The sequence below is a fragment of the Chinchilla lanigera genome, unplaced genomic scaffold (genome assembly GCF_000276665.1).
Source record: "Chinchilla lanigera isolate Chin_1 unplaced genomic scaffold, ChiLan1.0 scaffold00007, whole genome shotgun sequence".
Classification (NCBI taxonomy): Eukaryota; Metazoa; Chordata; class Mammalia; order Rodentia; family Chinchillidae; genus Chinchilla; species Chinchilla lanigera.
Genome location: NW_004955408.1, coordinates 15645874 through 15662574, shown reverse-complemented (window position 1 = coordinate 15662574; position 16701 = coordinate 15645874). Strand labels below are relative to the sequence as shown.

Below are 16701 nucleotides of genomic sequence, written 5' to 3'. Positions count from 1 at the left end.
CTCACAGAACAATTGAACCAGCGTCTCTGATTGGGTTTGAAAATTTTTGAAGTGCCGTTCACAATACCTAACACCAGGTGTTTAATAAGCTTCTGTTGTTTAAACATTTCTTTTAAAATTAAAGTTTAGGATCAAACTTTTAACATATCCTTAAAAATCTTCTGAGTGGCTTAGACTCTTGCTAGTACTCAGTAATTTCTCGTGCTCTGAAACTGGGAGAGATGTTAAAACAGACTTCTTGATAATGTGAAAAGACAGTCAGATATTCTTAGTATTGAATAACATTAGCTTTATTATTGTAATAGAATACAGAATGACATAAAATTAAGAGCTTTTGCTAAACTCTGTAAAGCAATACATGCATCTGCCATAAACAACCTTGACTCGTGTTAAGTTTTATTGCCACTTCACTGCACTAAAGTGCAATAAACATTCAGTGTCATCTTTTTTAAAAAATTCCTGGGAGTAAACAGGACCTGTCCTCTATAAGAGTGTACCTTTATTTTCAAGGAAGACTTAACTAGTATTACATGGTTTAGCAAAGCACTGTAGAAAAGCTACATAGATTAATTTGTCTTCAATAACTGTGCAATCAATTTATACAATAGAATATTACCCACATATACTAACAAACTAAGAAATGATAAGAATACAGTCCTTGCATAGCAGAAAGCAGACTAGTAAGAAATAGTCACATCTAATGAGCAAAATACAGACCAAAATTTGCCATGAGGAATCTGGAAGATAAAATGCTGTCAATAAACACATTAGATTAACGTCGAAAAACAACAAGGTAAACAAACAACAAAGAAGTTAGAGCCATAATTTATTTTATTTCTATACATGTATCTACACACGATACCAGCGGATGAAATGTCCTTGGTAGAGCCTTTATGAGCCTACCTGAGGAAATTTAGGGAGGACCAAATCAAACAATGAAGCACACTTAAAATGAAAACCGGAGTTGGTTTAGGAAAACACAGTGTATTTTCCTATATCATTGGATAGCAGCTTTTTAAGAAAAACATTGCTTAAGACTCAGTTATGTATCCCAACTGTCTTATTTGGCAATTATGTTAAAAGTTGATGTCATAGTACTGTAAATGTGTTTAGACCATGACATGTTGATTCTGAACACTAAGTTTAAATATTTGTGAAACTCTATCAGACAAAAGACTTCAAAAATACCTTCTTCATAAATATTTATCTCTAAAACATCTGGGCAATAATGAAACAGACTAGAATTTTATAGGGAGTATTAATGGACCTCTTTGATTGAAAGCCCTTACATAGATTACCTACAAATATATTGCTACATTATAAATGAAATGTAATAATATTACTCAATAAAAGCTATTTTCTGTACATTCTTTCATGTATTTTATATTGAATGCTACATATGGTACAGCACTTATTGAAATAGTTGGTATCAGCAAATATAGCAATATTATACAGTTGACTTGCTAGTTTCAACTAATGCTTCTCATTTTCTTGCTATATTACATTAGCCTAAAATATGAAAGTGTGGTACAGCAGGACTTGAGCAGATAGCAACTGATGTGCTACTGAACATCAGACAATTTAAAATTGTGGGCTTTCTGTATATAAGTGGACTTCGTATCCCTAAGTTTCAAGTTCCATCTGCTTCCTACAGGCTGTTCTGTTCTTAAATGCAGACTTGAAGTGTATTTCGGTAGCATTTAACAACATTCTAACAGCTAAGAGTGGTGATTCCTACACGATATTTTAAGAACATAACTTTAAAAAAAGTAAAAAATGTACAATCTCATGCTTAATATTTACATATATAATTTATATGTTCTATTTTTGTTTGCTAGTCGTAAATTTCAGTCTAAAGCTTTTAATGTAGTTATATAAAAGAATACATTCAGCAATTCTAAAGCTTGCAAAATATTTTTGCCCCTCTAAAACATCTTCATAATGAGAATCAAATGATTAGTTGACCAATGTGCCATCTGGAAATGGGGTAGAAAAGGGAATAATTTTTAAAATTATTTAATTAATTGATTGATTGATTTTTAGCTTCTATTGATGAACATCTCCGTTAAGATGATTGTTCATAAAATCTAGTGGTAAAAGCTTAGATGATAGCAAAGTAGCCTATTTAAAGCATTTCTCTCCATTGGATCAAATGTGCTCTGCAGTGAGCAACTGCATCTTTGCTTATGAAATTTCCATGAATTTTAAAATCATTTAACCACAAAGTAATGCTTTGGGAATTTTTTAAGAAGGAAAGAATAAGAATGGGAATGTTTTAGATTTGGAAGCAACATTAAAGCTATACAGTCAGTCTAAAAAACAAAGCAAAAACATAAACACACCATAGTCTGTGCAATAAAGACATAGATTTTTATAAATTTTCTTCATTAAACATTTATAATTTATTCTTTTAAACACTTTCACACAAAAATATTTTGACATATACAGTATCTTTTTTAGAGTATTTGGAAATATATATCTACAAATGACTAGGGGTTATATTAAACTCTATTTATCTTCTACATTTCCTCACATCTTTGGGTCTTCTTTTCCCTCCTTTCCTCCCTTGTCTGTCTGTCTGTCTCCTTCTGACATCATTCTGCTCTCTTGTTTCCTCTCTCAGAATCCTGTCTGCAAGCTGCATACTCTGCTGTGCTCTGGACTGCCAGACAGGGGTTTCTTCTTATATGGATTATGGAAATAAGGAAACCTTCAGATTCTTTAAGACAGAGGCTATAAAGAAGATGGGAATTACTGCGTTGAGAACAGCAAGCAACTCCCAGTGCAGAGGACTGAACAACAGAACGTGACTAAAAGAACCTATTGATGTGGTGTGGGGGCTTTTAGCTGAGGCTCTCTGTTTAAATACGTTGCCCAGTAGACTAAGTTAAAGATTCCAAATAGCAGAGGGAAGGCTATTCTTGACAGTCGGTCAATTTTGCTGACACTGTTAAAGGTTTTCTTGGGCTCTGGTGGTTTTGTTTCAGGCTTGACTTCTTTTGGTTCTATCGTTGCACTTTTAGCAATGGTGGCTAAACCGGGGTCACCCCTGGCCAAATTAGGGGTATAGCTGGTGGCTGTTGGAGCATAGGTGTTGTTTTTCTTAATGAGAGGATCTTTGACTTTCTTTGGCTGCAGAAGAAAATAGTAAAGCAATTTGTTTAGTAAGCTATGAGAAGCAAAATTATAAGATGCTGAGCAAAATGGCCCTTGCTTTGGAACCCAAGTGAGTGCTTCATTTCAAAAGCTGAGACGTGTGACTTATGACCATCTTATGGGGATAAATTAAAAATATAAACAATATCTTACACTCTTCATGATCAAAAGCTGGAGTCTAGTTCCTCACTAAAATATACACTAGAATGTGACTCTGGCAGAATGATAGTTTGTGGAAACATGCCCTTGCCAAGAGAAGAAGCCGGACAAGACTCCCAAATGGACTGAGCCCACTTATATAGAGAGGTCCCAGATATGGGAAAGAAGCCACCATGGGTCCTCCAGCTCCGGTTAACTGCAATCATGCGGGCAAGCCCAGGGCATGCCTGGTTGAAAGCTACCGACTGTTCCTAGCCCCTAATTCAGACTCATAGCAAATATTTGTTGTTTGAAGCCACTACGTTTCAAGGGGTCTGTTTTACTGCTTCTTCTTACATTTTAAATGGACAATTAATAAAGCAGGGTTACTCAGGGTTTCATGATTTCTACCCTCTTCAGTGTCAGCTACTCAGCAGCGTAGTCTGTGTAATGATTGACAACTACAGTTCTTCTGAGATTCTTTCATATACACAATTCAAAAAAATGATCTCATTTAGAGCTATGTGGGTCAAGACAGCTGCTGCTGACAGCATGTGAATACTGAGCGTGTGAAATGTGGCAGGTCTGATATGTGATGTATTATATGTAGCTAAAGTGTGCAAGAGATTTTAAAATCTTACTGTGAAGAAATACAATCTAATATTCTTCCTTAATAATGTTTTGCATGAGCGACATATTATAAGGTGAATGTTTTCATGCATTGGCAAAATATACATCATTAGACTTAATTTCATGTAGTTGTTTACACTTTTTGCATGATACTACTAGAAAATTTTAAATTGCATATGTGGCTCATATTTGCAGCTTATACTATAATTCTGAAGGACAGTACAATTCTATGAGAGTAGTTCTTATTCTTTTGAGCATATTGAATTGTGCAGATGTCTACTGGGGGATAGAAATCCTTTGACTTTGTAGAAAATTAGGCATAGGTCATTTTGCAACTCAATTCAATTAAAGTATTAAGAAAAATTTATGATAAAAATGATCAGGATCAGAAAACAGTCAAAGGATAATGGTTTTCAAGTTAAAAGCCTTGTAATGCACTTGGAAAACAATGGAATCAAGTAAATTTTTTGGCTTCTAATTTAGATTTGTTAAACTGTTCTTATGTCAATAGAGACCACGTCTCTTTTAACTCCTTCACTCTATCTGCGTATCTATTTACCCAAATAACCTACTCTTTCAACAATAATGCACTTAGTCATTTACAGTATAAGAACAAAAGAAAGAGTTCTCATCACTCCCCTCTCTTCGTCTAATCTAATGCTTTATCTAATTCCCTAGACCCCAAGTATTCCATCTCAAAGGTTTAAAGAGACCTGTTGTGATATGTCATGGACGCTATTCAAGCATTTACCTTTTCTGGAACCACGCTTTTGCCATCCCATGCATAACCTCTCTTGGTGAAATAGTTTACTGTGGCAAACTCAATCAGAGCAGAGAACACAAAGGCATAGCACACTGCAATGAACCAATCCATCGCTGTCGCATAAGCCACCTTAGGAAGTGAATTTCTGGCACTTATACTTAAAGTTGTCATGGTCAGCACAGTTGTCACTCCTGTAGGTAAAGAGAGTAAGTACATAAGTGGTTCCTACTGTGAGGAACCAGAGATCAGCCTACTTGAGCAAAGGCAAATGAACAGCACCATGCACAAAACGTGGTTTTTCATTATCTCATTTTGGTTCGGTATGAATCCTAATTTAGCCCCCCTGTACTTTGTCATTCATGGTATAGCAGTACTAAAGGGACATCTTGGAGAGATAAACTTCTCTACTTTTGAGAAGATGTTAATAAGATCATGAGCTCTTTTAAACGGGTATCTTGGGTGACATAGGAAGTGACCTTCTTTTTTGTATCCAACTCTTGCAATATAAATCATAAATTGCCAGTGTGTCTGGTCTACAAGAAATGTCTAGATCCTCAGTCTTGTGTAATATTCTGTGTTCCAAATGAATAAATCAGAAACTCAAAGACTTCTAGATAATTGATAAGTAAATAAACAATTTTAGGATGATAATTTGCCATGTCATTAATTCTTTCATAGTGTTTTGTCCTAATTCTAAAATAGCCACCCACTTGAAATGATGGAAGTGATGTGTGTGGGGGACAGTTTGTCAGATTCAAATATCCACAATCTTATCGTGTCTACAAATCCTTCTTCATCTTCCCTGCTCTGCAACATCAACCCTACTGATTAAAATGACCTCTAATCAAAGTCACAACACTTTTCAAGTTGGTCCCTTTTGGTTAATTTAAGTAGTTAGATGAGCTGATAAGTAAAAAAGGATATTTACAAATCAATACCACTAATGTTAACCTACAACTTGTGTTATAGGAGAATAGAGATGCTGTGGTCAGTATACTGCTTAAGATTCCTTTTTTGTCACTTGAAAATGTGTACAAAACAGTTGACAGTTACCTACCCAAAGAGGATTAGGATGCGTGCCATGAAAATAATCTTGGTCTCCACACTTACCGCTTATTAACTTTGTGGCCAGAGTTAAGTTAGTTTATTGACAAGGACCTCAATCTCAGCCCAATCTCTTATATGATTATGTAGAGGGTGACTTGTAAAAATATGCAAAAGTATTTCAACAATTACAAATTATTTATTACTGTGGGAGGTATTCTCATTCCATAAGTCTAAAGCTCTAATCTGTAGTTCTTCTTTCTAGTTAATTTTAAGAAATCAGTAGAATACCACAGTTGATGGTGGTTAATTTTTGTAAGGTGCTTTAAACCAACCCTGTTGTTTTTCATGAACCGACCTTGTTTTCTATGAATTTCAAGGGAGGTGTTCTCTGCAACAATATTAGGAAGTGATATGATTAAGAATAAACATGATGAGATGTTTTATTAAATTTCATATATATATATATATATATATATATATATATATAATTCCTCCCCCCCAGGGTTGAAGGAAATAAATCCACTTAGAAGCTTTGGCAAGGGTACAGAAATTCTGGGTCAATATCCATAGTAATTAGCAAACAGTTTAAGGAATATTGGTTGGAAAAGTGCCTCCAAATTTACATATCAATATTAACTAGAGCAAGTAGCAAAGTAATTAAAAGTCAGTATTTGGAGAACAGAGCAACCCAGCTTAAATCCCAGTTCTATAATTGCTGAATGACCTTGGGAAAACTGTCTCCCAATTGTGACCTTCTAGTTTTTTTGTTATTTGTTTAACAGTTTTCCTTGCTGACAGATTTTATTAATGCTAACTCAGAGAGAGATTGTATTAAATAAGAATATAATGATGTGCTTAGTACATGAGTGTCCATCCCTTTGCTTGCTTTGACTGCATTAAGTGAAGAGGACGTATTTGGGGCTACATTGAAATTCATAATATAGTTAGTATGTATTTTACCTTATTTGAAAATCATGCATTTTTTACAGAATCACGTAAGTTCGTTTAATAATTAATAAGAAAACTTCAGTGTGTGCTTAATAAAAATAAACAGCTGTCTTCACAGGCCCACCTGCCTCGGTAGGTTGAAATATTATTACTGGGAATGGCTCACGACATTTACTTGGGGAATTGCATAACACCTGTCATGTCTGTTACACTTGGGTTTGAAGTCATTTCCCAGGCTCAGGCAGCACAGTACTGCAACCTCCCCTACTCAGCCTTCTGTTGTTGCCTACAGTCTCTGCCGAAGCACCCTGCAATCCAGCCACGAAACCATTACTAAAATCACTTAAGGATCTTAAGAGTTTGTCATCTTGCGTGGCTGCATCACCGGCTTTACAGGGCTGCGAGTGGTCCCTAGGCAGCAGGCCGGATGTGCCTGATTTCCCACTTAGCCTGAGAGTTACACAGGGCGAGGTTAATATCTGCTCTTGAAAAATTCATTGTCGTTTTTGACAGACAGTGAACTCTACTTTTTAAATATTTTGGTTTCTGTAGCCAGAGGTCAGAAGTCATTTGACAGTGGGTATCCTCAGACTAAATACATCCGTGAGTTAAGCGCAGTTGAGATGAATACATTGCTGGGGGGTGTTACACGTACATAGCAAATGAGAAAGGAATAGAATGTGCTGTACACCAATTAATTTCCAAGTAATAAGCCTGATGTCATATATACATATACATATATATATTCTTTTTTTCATTTCACTCTTTAAACAATACTACTTCATTTTCCTTGTACTCTCACTTAAAGGCAACTGAAGATCAGAGAGAGGGAATAAACTGGCCAAAGGGATGAAGCCAGTCCATGGTAACACTGACCCTAAAGCTTTAGTAGCAGTTGCATGACAACACAGCCTGTAAATAAGACAGAGCATGGGAAACTAAGAATATGATATTTTAAATCATAAAATAGATTTCAGTGTTGTTGTACTCTGTCTTCCTTTTAATAAACTATTACGGAATATAGCTTCTGTTTGATCATGTTTTCTTTATCTTTTGGTGTTTCTTAAATACCACTGATCCTCTCAGGGATCTATAGAGCTCGGGCAAATATGCTGAGTTCAGACTACAATAGAAACATGTGTACTAAATAAATGTTGGAAGGTTGAAGGTCTAGGAGAATTGTATTTGCAATTTTATTGAACTTAAACATTAGAAACATATAACTTGATATACAGAAACTGTTGCAACCGCTGTTTACAGATATATAGTTATGTTCACCAAAAGGGCATAAGTAGATTGAGATTTGAGGTGGTTGAAATGTTAAGAGCAGTGTTTTTTGACTTCTAAAGCCTTCTGAAATGTTTTGGAGACTTTCCAAACAGAAAGGGTAAGGAGTGTTAGAGGGAGAAGGAAAAAATGAACTTTAAAAAATTGTTTTACACTATAGTGCTGCACCCTTCCAAAATGAAGAACAGCAAAATACATATAATAATACACTCTATGTTCTTATCTGCTTTTTATTTCCTGGTGAGTAAAGAGTACATTGCAATATACGTCCTCCCAAGGGGTCAGTCTTTAGTGGTTTCCATGCTTGTTAATATTGACAAACGGTCATAAAGAAAAATGAGCTTCAAATGAATTCTTTTGCTCTGCAACTGAAAATCATTTTGCATCTTAGTTTAGCTGTGTTCTTAGGCTATTGTCAGAGCACAGATTTAGTGGTTTCCAACCTGGGATCATTTGCTAAATCCAGGGAAGATAAACAAATCTCCCCCACCCCACAAAAAAACACATTTCTGAACACTTGCAGCAAAATTCTGATTTTTTTTCCCCTAAGACAACTGATTTTTTATACTTTGCACATTAGAGAAAGATATCATAGGCATTTCTACACCTAAAAAAACTTCATTTTTGATTGTAAACTTCCTCGGGCTTTTTATTTAGTAGCATAGGGTCTTAACCATAACAAGTGCCTACCTGACATTTCCAAAATGAACCTTGATAATTGTATCTTTTACAAATAAATAAGTGATTATTATTTCTAAATGAATGACACTGGCCATTAACAAGTCTGTTCCATATCTTGTTGCTGAAGAAGGAAAGCACAGAGGCGATAATACAGCACCAACATGACGGGTACAGACTCTAGATCTAAGTGCTTGCGCCTCACACCTCAGTCCTTCACCCACTACCTTTGCCCTTGGACAGTTTTCTTCATCTTATATTCATTTGCTTTCTTATTTACACAATGGTGCTAATGGCAATATGTAAGATGTTTTAATGTTAAGTCAGGTAGCATAGGCTAATTACACTAAACAGTGCCTGGTACAAAAAGAATCAATAAATATTCTTTATGACAGATATGACTATTTAAATTTGAAGCTCCAAAATATAACCTTCATGAAGGGAGTGGCCCATGTGCAATTAACTACCACATTCTGTTCCTAGAATACGGTAGTGGCTCACAGTAGGTCTCAATAAAAATTCATTGATTGAATAAGGATATAAGTTTATTGTAGTGAAATTCTGTGTATTTGTAGATCTGAAAAGTACAATGGATAGGTTATACTGGGACACAGTCAGACACAGCCCTCTTTATGAAATGTAAACTCTAAAGTAATACATGAGGAGGTCGGTTTTTCCATTAGAAAAGATTGTTTCCTTTTAAATAGCTCTCCATTAGGTTGCCTTAACTTGACTATTTAAGTCACTTAAAATATTTATATAAAAATGTAATATATAATTTATAATTCTTCAGAAGTATAGGTAAAAGGAGGTGTCCCTCTAGTGATGTGACCCTTGATAAGCCCTTCCTACTTATGGAAACTGCTTTGAGATATGTGAGGAATTCATTCTAATGATATTTTCTAAGATTCTCAAAAACATACTGCAATATGTTATGCGCTATGTGTCTATTTTAAGGTTTCTGTGTATGGGTTTTTAATCTGGCATGATACTTATTATGCTTGCTTTACTGGTGCTTTGCTGTCCCAAAAGATGAAACCAAATGTTCAATAATCCCCCCCATTCACCTGCATCAATGCAGCTTGCTTGTTATTTAAAGACAGTATTTTGTTTTACCATGTCCCGGTAGCAATGGCAATTCTCCGAGCCTTTCTATTACACTAACTTCAGATTTGAATATAGGGTGATGTTTCTCATCCTTTCTGCAGTGACACAGACCTTTGCATGAAGATCTTGAATGACACTCACCAAAGACAGTTCTCGCAGGTACAGACTCTCTGTTGAGCCAGAAGGAGACTTGTGAGAGAATAACGGTCATTATGCATGGCAGGTATGTTTGAATCACAAAATAGCCAATCTTTCTCTTCAAGTGGAAGTGAGTAGTCATAACAACATATTCGCCTGGAGGGTAAAGCAGACAGGAAGCTTGAGCAATTTGACCTTGAAAGGATGTTATTTCTGAGATTTTCTATTAGCAGCAAAATTCTGGAGGTTAGGCACATCCTTCTTTCTTCATGTGACATCTAGTCCCTACAAAGAAAAGCTCTGAACCAAGAAAGAAAAGCTTTGAACCAAGACAATTTTAACACACACAAAACGGCTGTAAGGATGACAAAGAGGTGCAAGAGTTCTTATGGATATTTTTACCACTTAATGTTGCTGCATCGTATACGTAAGTGCCAAATCTGACCATGTACTCATGTTTTCAGAATGGCTTTAACGATCATGATGGAAATGTGCCGGATTCTGTGACCTGCATGGATATATCACAGATAGACTAAACCTCCATCTGGTCTGGCCACCACAAAACAAATTCAGGATGTCTACTGAAGTCTCTGGTGTGCGAGGCAGGGCAGCTGGATTCCAGTTCTAACACTTCATTGAACTACCCATAAGAAATTCAGCTTGATCTATCTACAAAATAGTGAGCTAGAATCCATTATTTCTCATAATTTATTTCCCAGAACCACCTGAGAAACATGTGAAAGGTGCAATTTTTCAAATCCCACCTAGAATACAAACCATCCTTTGAATTGCCAAAGAAACTTGTATTCGTAGTCATTTTTTTTTTCTTTTTCTCCTTTAAATATTTTTTTTCCTGCAATTCTGGGGGTTGAACTTCCTGCATCACACAAGGTAGAAAAGTACTCTACCGTGATCACCAAGCTACATACCCCAGCCTTACAGGTACATCCCATGGTCTTTCCCTACTCCAAATCCTGACTTCATTTAGAGATCTGAAGCAATAGATACACAACCCAAAATGCAGAAGAAGGGCTTCATTTTTCTTCATGCTACATTTTTTCAATTATGAATTGTGTTGATTTGGGGTTTGTTGCAAGGAGAAATAATAACATATAGGACACATATTTTATAAGATTATTTATAATAGTCACCCAAGGAATCATATACAGAGAGTACAGGAAATCTGTCCACATAGTAGAGATCAAAGAATCCAGCTGAGGGCCTGGATCCCACGATAATATCCTGCATGAGTCCATCTGAAGACCTAGAGCTCATAACAATATCTCATGCAGGCATATTTCGTGGATCTGTTCTGGGAGGGCACAAAGGTCTGTGATGGAATCTAGAAAGTCTGTGGCAGTGGGATGAAGGATCTGTGCTAGCGGGCTGAGGGATCTGCACTGGAGCCAGGAAGCAATGCTCAAAGTAAAAACCAGAGCTGCCCCCAAAAGCACACAGCCATTCTCAGCAACAGCGAGGTCCCAAGCTCCTCCAATGATCAGGATAGCTGAGTTCCCATCCTGAAAGTCAATGCAGGGAGCTTCTCAGACCAGCAGTGCACCATGTTCCCCTCTGGAGCCAGGAAGCAATGCTCAGAGTGAGGACCAGAGCTCCCCCAAAGTGAACCAAAGCTATTCTCAGTGCCAGTAAGGTCCCAAGCTCCTCGGAGGATGAAAACAGCCAAGTTCATCAGGAAAGTCAGCATGACAACCTCCTCCAAAAGAACCAACAGCTCCTTATAGTTTCCACCAGCTCCAACAGCCTTACTTCTTCTCCAGTTCTGCCTCTTATGCTGCTGGCAACAGTCCCCAAGTGGGCCTCCCACTCCCAACACCACGCTTACTCAATTCATCTGGGGGTTATAAGTTGTCAACTCACTACACAAATCTTAGAGGTTTTTAGCCTGATTTACTCAGAAGATATACTTAGCTCTCTGTGAGTAGGTTGGGGAAAACTAGATGTGTTCTGGGTAAGAAAGGGTCACCCTGTTTAAAACATTTCTGTACCTTGTCCTTGTCCCCACCCAAAGAAACTGAAGCAACAACAGCAAAAAAACAAACCTTCACCACCCTTAACTTACCATTTTTATCTAAAGCCACAGGCATTGGACTTCAGTCCCTACAGTGTGACTACAGTAGCACACCAGGCCCCCTTCATCACCATAACTGCAGCCTGGGTCTCAGTCTGGCTGCTCACCTTCATGGCATTAAATGAATGGTGATTACCCCTATGTTTTGTTTGTTTGCTTGTTTGCAGTATTAGATATGAAGCCAGGTCTTCACCCCATCACGTTTCATCCCTATTTGTTTTAATGTTTTTTAATTTTTATTTTCAGAGAAGTTCTTATTAAGTTGCTCCAGCTAGACACATTTTTTATCCTACCATTTACACTTGATCTTAGTCAAAGCCTGAGATGTGATGATCCTCCTGCTTTAATCTCCCTTGATGCTGAGCTTTAAGAGATGTGTACCACTGCTCCAAGACCCTACCCTCCTTTTTTTTTGTTGTTGTCCTGATCATTGAACCCTGGGTCTTTTCACTGAGTTACACTCCCAATCAACCTTCCTTCCTTCCTTCTTCCTTCCTTCCTTCTTCCCTTCCTTCCTTCCTTCCTTCTTTCCTTTCTTCCTTCCTCCCTCTTTCCCTCCTTCCTTCCTTCTTCTCTCTCTCTCTCTTTCTCTCTCTCTCTCTCTGTCTCTCTCTGTCCTTCTTTTGAGACAGAGTTTTGCAAAGTCCCTAAATTGCCCAGACTGGGCTCGAATTTGAGATCCTCCTGCCTCAGTCTCCCAGAGCAATGGAATGATAGGTCGGCACATCCAGCTCTGGCCTCTATCTTCTCAATAACATACTGTTCACTCTCACATTCACTTTATCTGTTATCTTCCATTTCTTTTGCCATCTCAATGATTATTTCAGTGGGGGATTATTCACTGACATCTTTGTTCAACACTTCTTCTTCTCTTTCTTTAACTAAGTGTAAGATTTCCAAAGTCAATCAGTGGTGGTTCTGCCCACAGCTCTCTTCCTTACTGTGTCTTCACTCATAAGTTCTGTCTGTCACTGCTGTCCCTACTGTTACCTTTATGCAGCTGTATGGACAGCTGCCAAGTCCACATCATGAGTGACCTGGTCCTTAAAATAAAGATATATTTGTTAGACAGACCTAAGCTAGAATTTTAGTTTCACATATACAATACATGAAGCTGCCTCCTCCATCCCCTCCTCTTCCTTTTCCTGTTCTCTTCCTCTTCTTCCTGTTTTCCCTTTCTTTCCTCTCCTCCTCTCCCTTTTTCTTTTCCTTCTTCTTCTCCTCCTTCTCCTTCTTTTTCTCTCACAGTGTTCCTCAAGTTAATCTCAAACTTGTTTTGTGGCCTGAACTGGGTTCAAATTCACAAATGTCCTGCCTCAGCCTCCTTCTGAGTGTAGGGATGTCAGGCATGTGCTACCATACCTGTAAACTTTCTGCTTCCTCTTATCTCATGGTCTTATCTCTTTAAAGACTTATTAAAATAATCTTTTAAGTACTTCCAGTCATATCTTACTTCTAATTTTTCCCTAAATTTTAGTATAGAATGAACTTACACATATGAAATTGCCACTCATTTTCTTACTTAGAAATACATCAGTGGATTCCCATTGTGATGGAGAATCCTGATTGTCAACATCACTGGACCAAGACAGGCTAGAAAAGTGCTTAAGCAGCCTTCTGGTTTGTCTGTGAGCTTCCTCTAGAGAAGCTCCTGTGTGGATCAGGGCACTGAGAGGGATGGATGCTCCCTGAGGGTGAGTGGCACCTTCCACTGGGCCCAGATGGGACAAAGAGCAAAAGGGGCAGGCTTCTCCATGCTTGATTCTTCTCAAGGTCCACTCTCACTGTGCCATCTTCACAGACAAGCCTCCAAGTGCCTCAGCTTTTCACTACAGACTTCCATCAGCAGCTCTCCAGGGAGCGTCCAGGCCTCTGCCCTTGGAGAGAGACTGCATCCATGGTCCTTCTTGTTCTCAAGTTTCCAGCTTCTTGGACTGAAAGGCTTTGCTCTGTCACTGGCTGTGAACCATCATCTTCCGTCAGCTATGGGCCTCAAAGCAATAGAGCCAGCTGACCATGGAACTCCTAAAACCTGGACACAAAATAACTCCTTTCCTTTTAAGGGGTTTATCCCTTTTATGTATTTTGTCACAGCAACAAAAAGATGACCTGTACACCCATGATCTACGTCAAGTTTCTCAACCTCGGGACCATGAGCACACTGGGCTGGATAGTTGCTTGTCGAGGGCTGTCCTGTGCATTGCATCATATTTAACTATATCTTTGGCCTCTATCCACTAGATGCTGGTAGCAAATGATTTCCCCTTCTCTGGTGTGGCAATAAAAACTGTCCACAAATTAAACAAGATGGTACACACTTGTAATCCTGGCTTTCTAAGAGGCTGAGGCCAGAGGATCTCAAGTTCAAGGCTAGGCAATTTAGCAAGATTCTATCTCAGAATTAAAAAAAATTAGGAAAGAACTGCAGTTTAGCTCAGTGTGAAGGCCCTGGGTTCAACCCCTACTACCTCAAAGCAAACAACCACATGAACAAACAAGCAAGCAAGCACTGTCTACAGCTCCACAGGTGGACAATGATGAGCAAACTACCCAACTGGTGTTTGAGACTCACCACATGTTATTTCTAACATGTACTGCATTCCCATGTATCCACAGATATTCATGTCTTAATATCTTGTCCTAGAAAATTATTCTTGATGTCTATGGCTGAATACTTGGTTCATTTATAGGTTGGGCCCAGCTCAGATAGATTCAATATTCAATATTGGTGTTTGGTGAAAATGGAGGCTTATGGTAGCTCAATGAAAATAAAAACCATGGGCATCTCTATTTTGAAGGATAAACAAAATATTAAGTAATTAATTTATTGCTTTCTCTATATACCTTTGGGGATATCTCCAAGGTCATTTGGAAGAGAATGAAGCAATCCATAGTTGGGGGAAATGCTGAAAAGCCAATTATCCCCAAACTCTCCTAAATTATACCTGTGTGGACAAAGCCATGGTACATTTTTACCATCCCAGGGACACACATTATTATTCCTAACTATTCATTCAGCTGCAGCCTGCAAAATGTCATCAGCTCAAAGAAAAAATTTCTATCTTTTATATAATGTCAGGAAGATGTCTGTCTACATATATTCCATTATCTTTTGTTGTTGGCAATGTGACATTTTTGTAAAGACTCTGAAAAGAATAGGATTTTTTAGGTGTCTGAAGAGCTATTAGTTTACATTATATTTATTTTATGAGTAATTTCTTGCCCTAACATATTAGTGAAGAATAAGCGAACGTCCAATGTTTTGAAACCATCTTCTTAGATTAAATGAAATCTAGGAAGTTTGCCACAGAAGTTTTACATAAAGGAAGGAAAGGTCAGCAACATCAGAATCAAACTGGAATAATTTAAAAGTGAAAGAAAAACACAATAAAAAAGCTCCAGTTTCTTACGCTGGTTTGAAAGCAAGTCTAGACAGCAGGTACTTAGGCATTAAGTATATCAAATTCTTCTTCTCTAATTCAAGAGGATAGAAGAATTATAATTCAAATATCCACATGTATCATGTAGCCCCAAGTAAAGCTTGTAAATTAGATGTGACAATATTTCTGCTACTGCAATATAAAATTAAAGAGAATGGAAGAGAAGAAACAGGAATATAATTTTGCAAAACAACATTAGATGTTTGTTGGGTGGTGCTTCAAATCTCTGCTTTCTCAACTATTAATTACTGGGCGGTAAATACCTTGCTTCTTTCATTTTGCTTCAGGTTTCTGATTTGTCCAATTAATATGAGAGCATTCAACAGTTGTGGGATGCTTTGAAGATAAGATTAAATAATTAATGTGAAAATTATTTTTAAAAATCTGAATACCACTGCAAATATATAGTTTCACATTAGAACAGAGCAAGGTGTTGTGTCTCCTCTTTCCAGTTCAAGAAACTAAGTCTTCAGACAATCAATAAAATTCTATGAAACAGTGATTTTATGTGAAGCTATGATGTTCCCTCCCTTTTTTGTTTATTTGGTTTTTTTTTAGTACTAAGGATTAAACCCGGGGCTTCCTACTGAGCTATGTTCCTCCTAGCCCTTTTTAAAATTTTTACTATGATACAGGCTCTTGCAAAGTTGTTAAGTTGCTCAGGCTGGGCTTGAGCTTACTATCTTTTTGCATCATCTCCCAGAAGTACTGAAGTTACAAACACATGCTACTATACCCAGCTTTTTCCAAAACTTAAAAGAATTCAAAAATAAATGATATGTTAAAATGGTGGTAGCATTTTACTAACTGCTTCGTGAAATAAAGAACTAGTAATAATTACACTGGACTATATTACTACTTTGCCTTTCTGAACTTGTTCCTTCATTTGACATAAATAAGTTGATGAAACAACCACAAACTCTTTTTTCCCTCAGTTCCCCCCTTCTATGTTTGTAACTATTTCTCTAGAGACCATGTACTAGGGTTTATAAATGGGAGCCCTAAGTATCGTTAATGAATGCTGATCACTGCTGTTGTGGGGATTGAAGATTAAAATACTGCCAGTCATATCAGTTGGTTATCTCATGCAACCATGCAATTATTATTATTTTTTTTTTTAGTGTAAGGGTTGTTTGTCTTCAGTCTGTCTTATCTAGACCCAGCACAGTACTGGACTTGGTAAATGAACAAATGATTAAAGGAGGAAGTGGGAAAGTGAATGAGTAATGGACCCTTACACTGGATTTGAAATTGATGAGAATTTATCCTTCCCGTGTGCC

The 16701-nt window shown here is 37.3% G+C and overlaps 1 protein-coding gene across 1 annotated transcript in view; it reads right to left on the bottom strand.

Annotated features, from left to right (window-relative positions):
• Positions 1 to 265: 265 nt before the first annotated feature.
• Positions 266 to 16701, bottom strand: part of Gabra1 (gamma-aminobutyric acid (GABA) A receptor, alpha 1) — a 53326-nt gene continuing 36890 nt past the window's right edge. The window contains exons 8-10 of the mRNA XM_005376276.1: positions 9896 to 10048; positions 4676 to 4878; positions 266 to 3132 (exon numbers count right to left, since the gene is read on the bottom strand). Of these exons, the coding sequence (XP_005376333.1) occupies positions 2821 to 3132; positions 4676 to 4878; positions 9896 to 10048 (668 nt within the window). The 3' untranslated portion in view covers positions 266 to 2820. The remainder of the gene's footprint in view (positions 3133 to 4675; positions 4879 to 9895; positions 10049 to 16701) is intronic.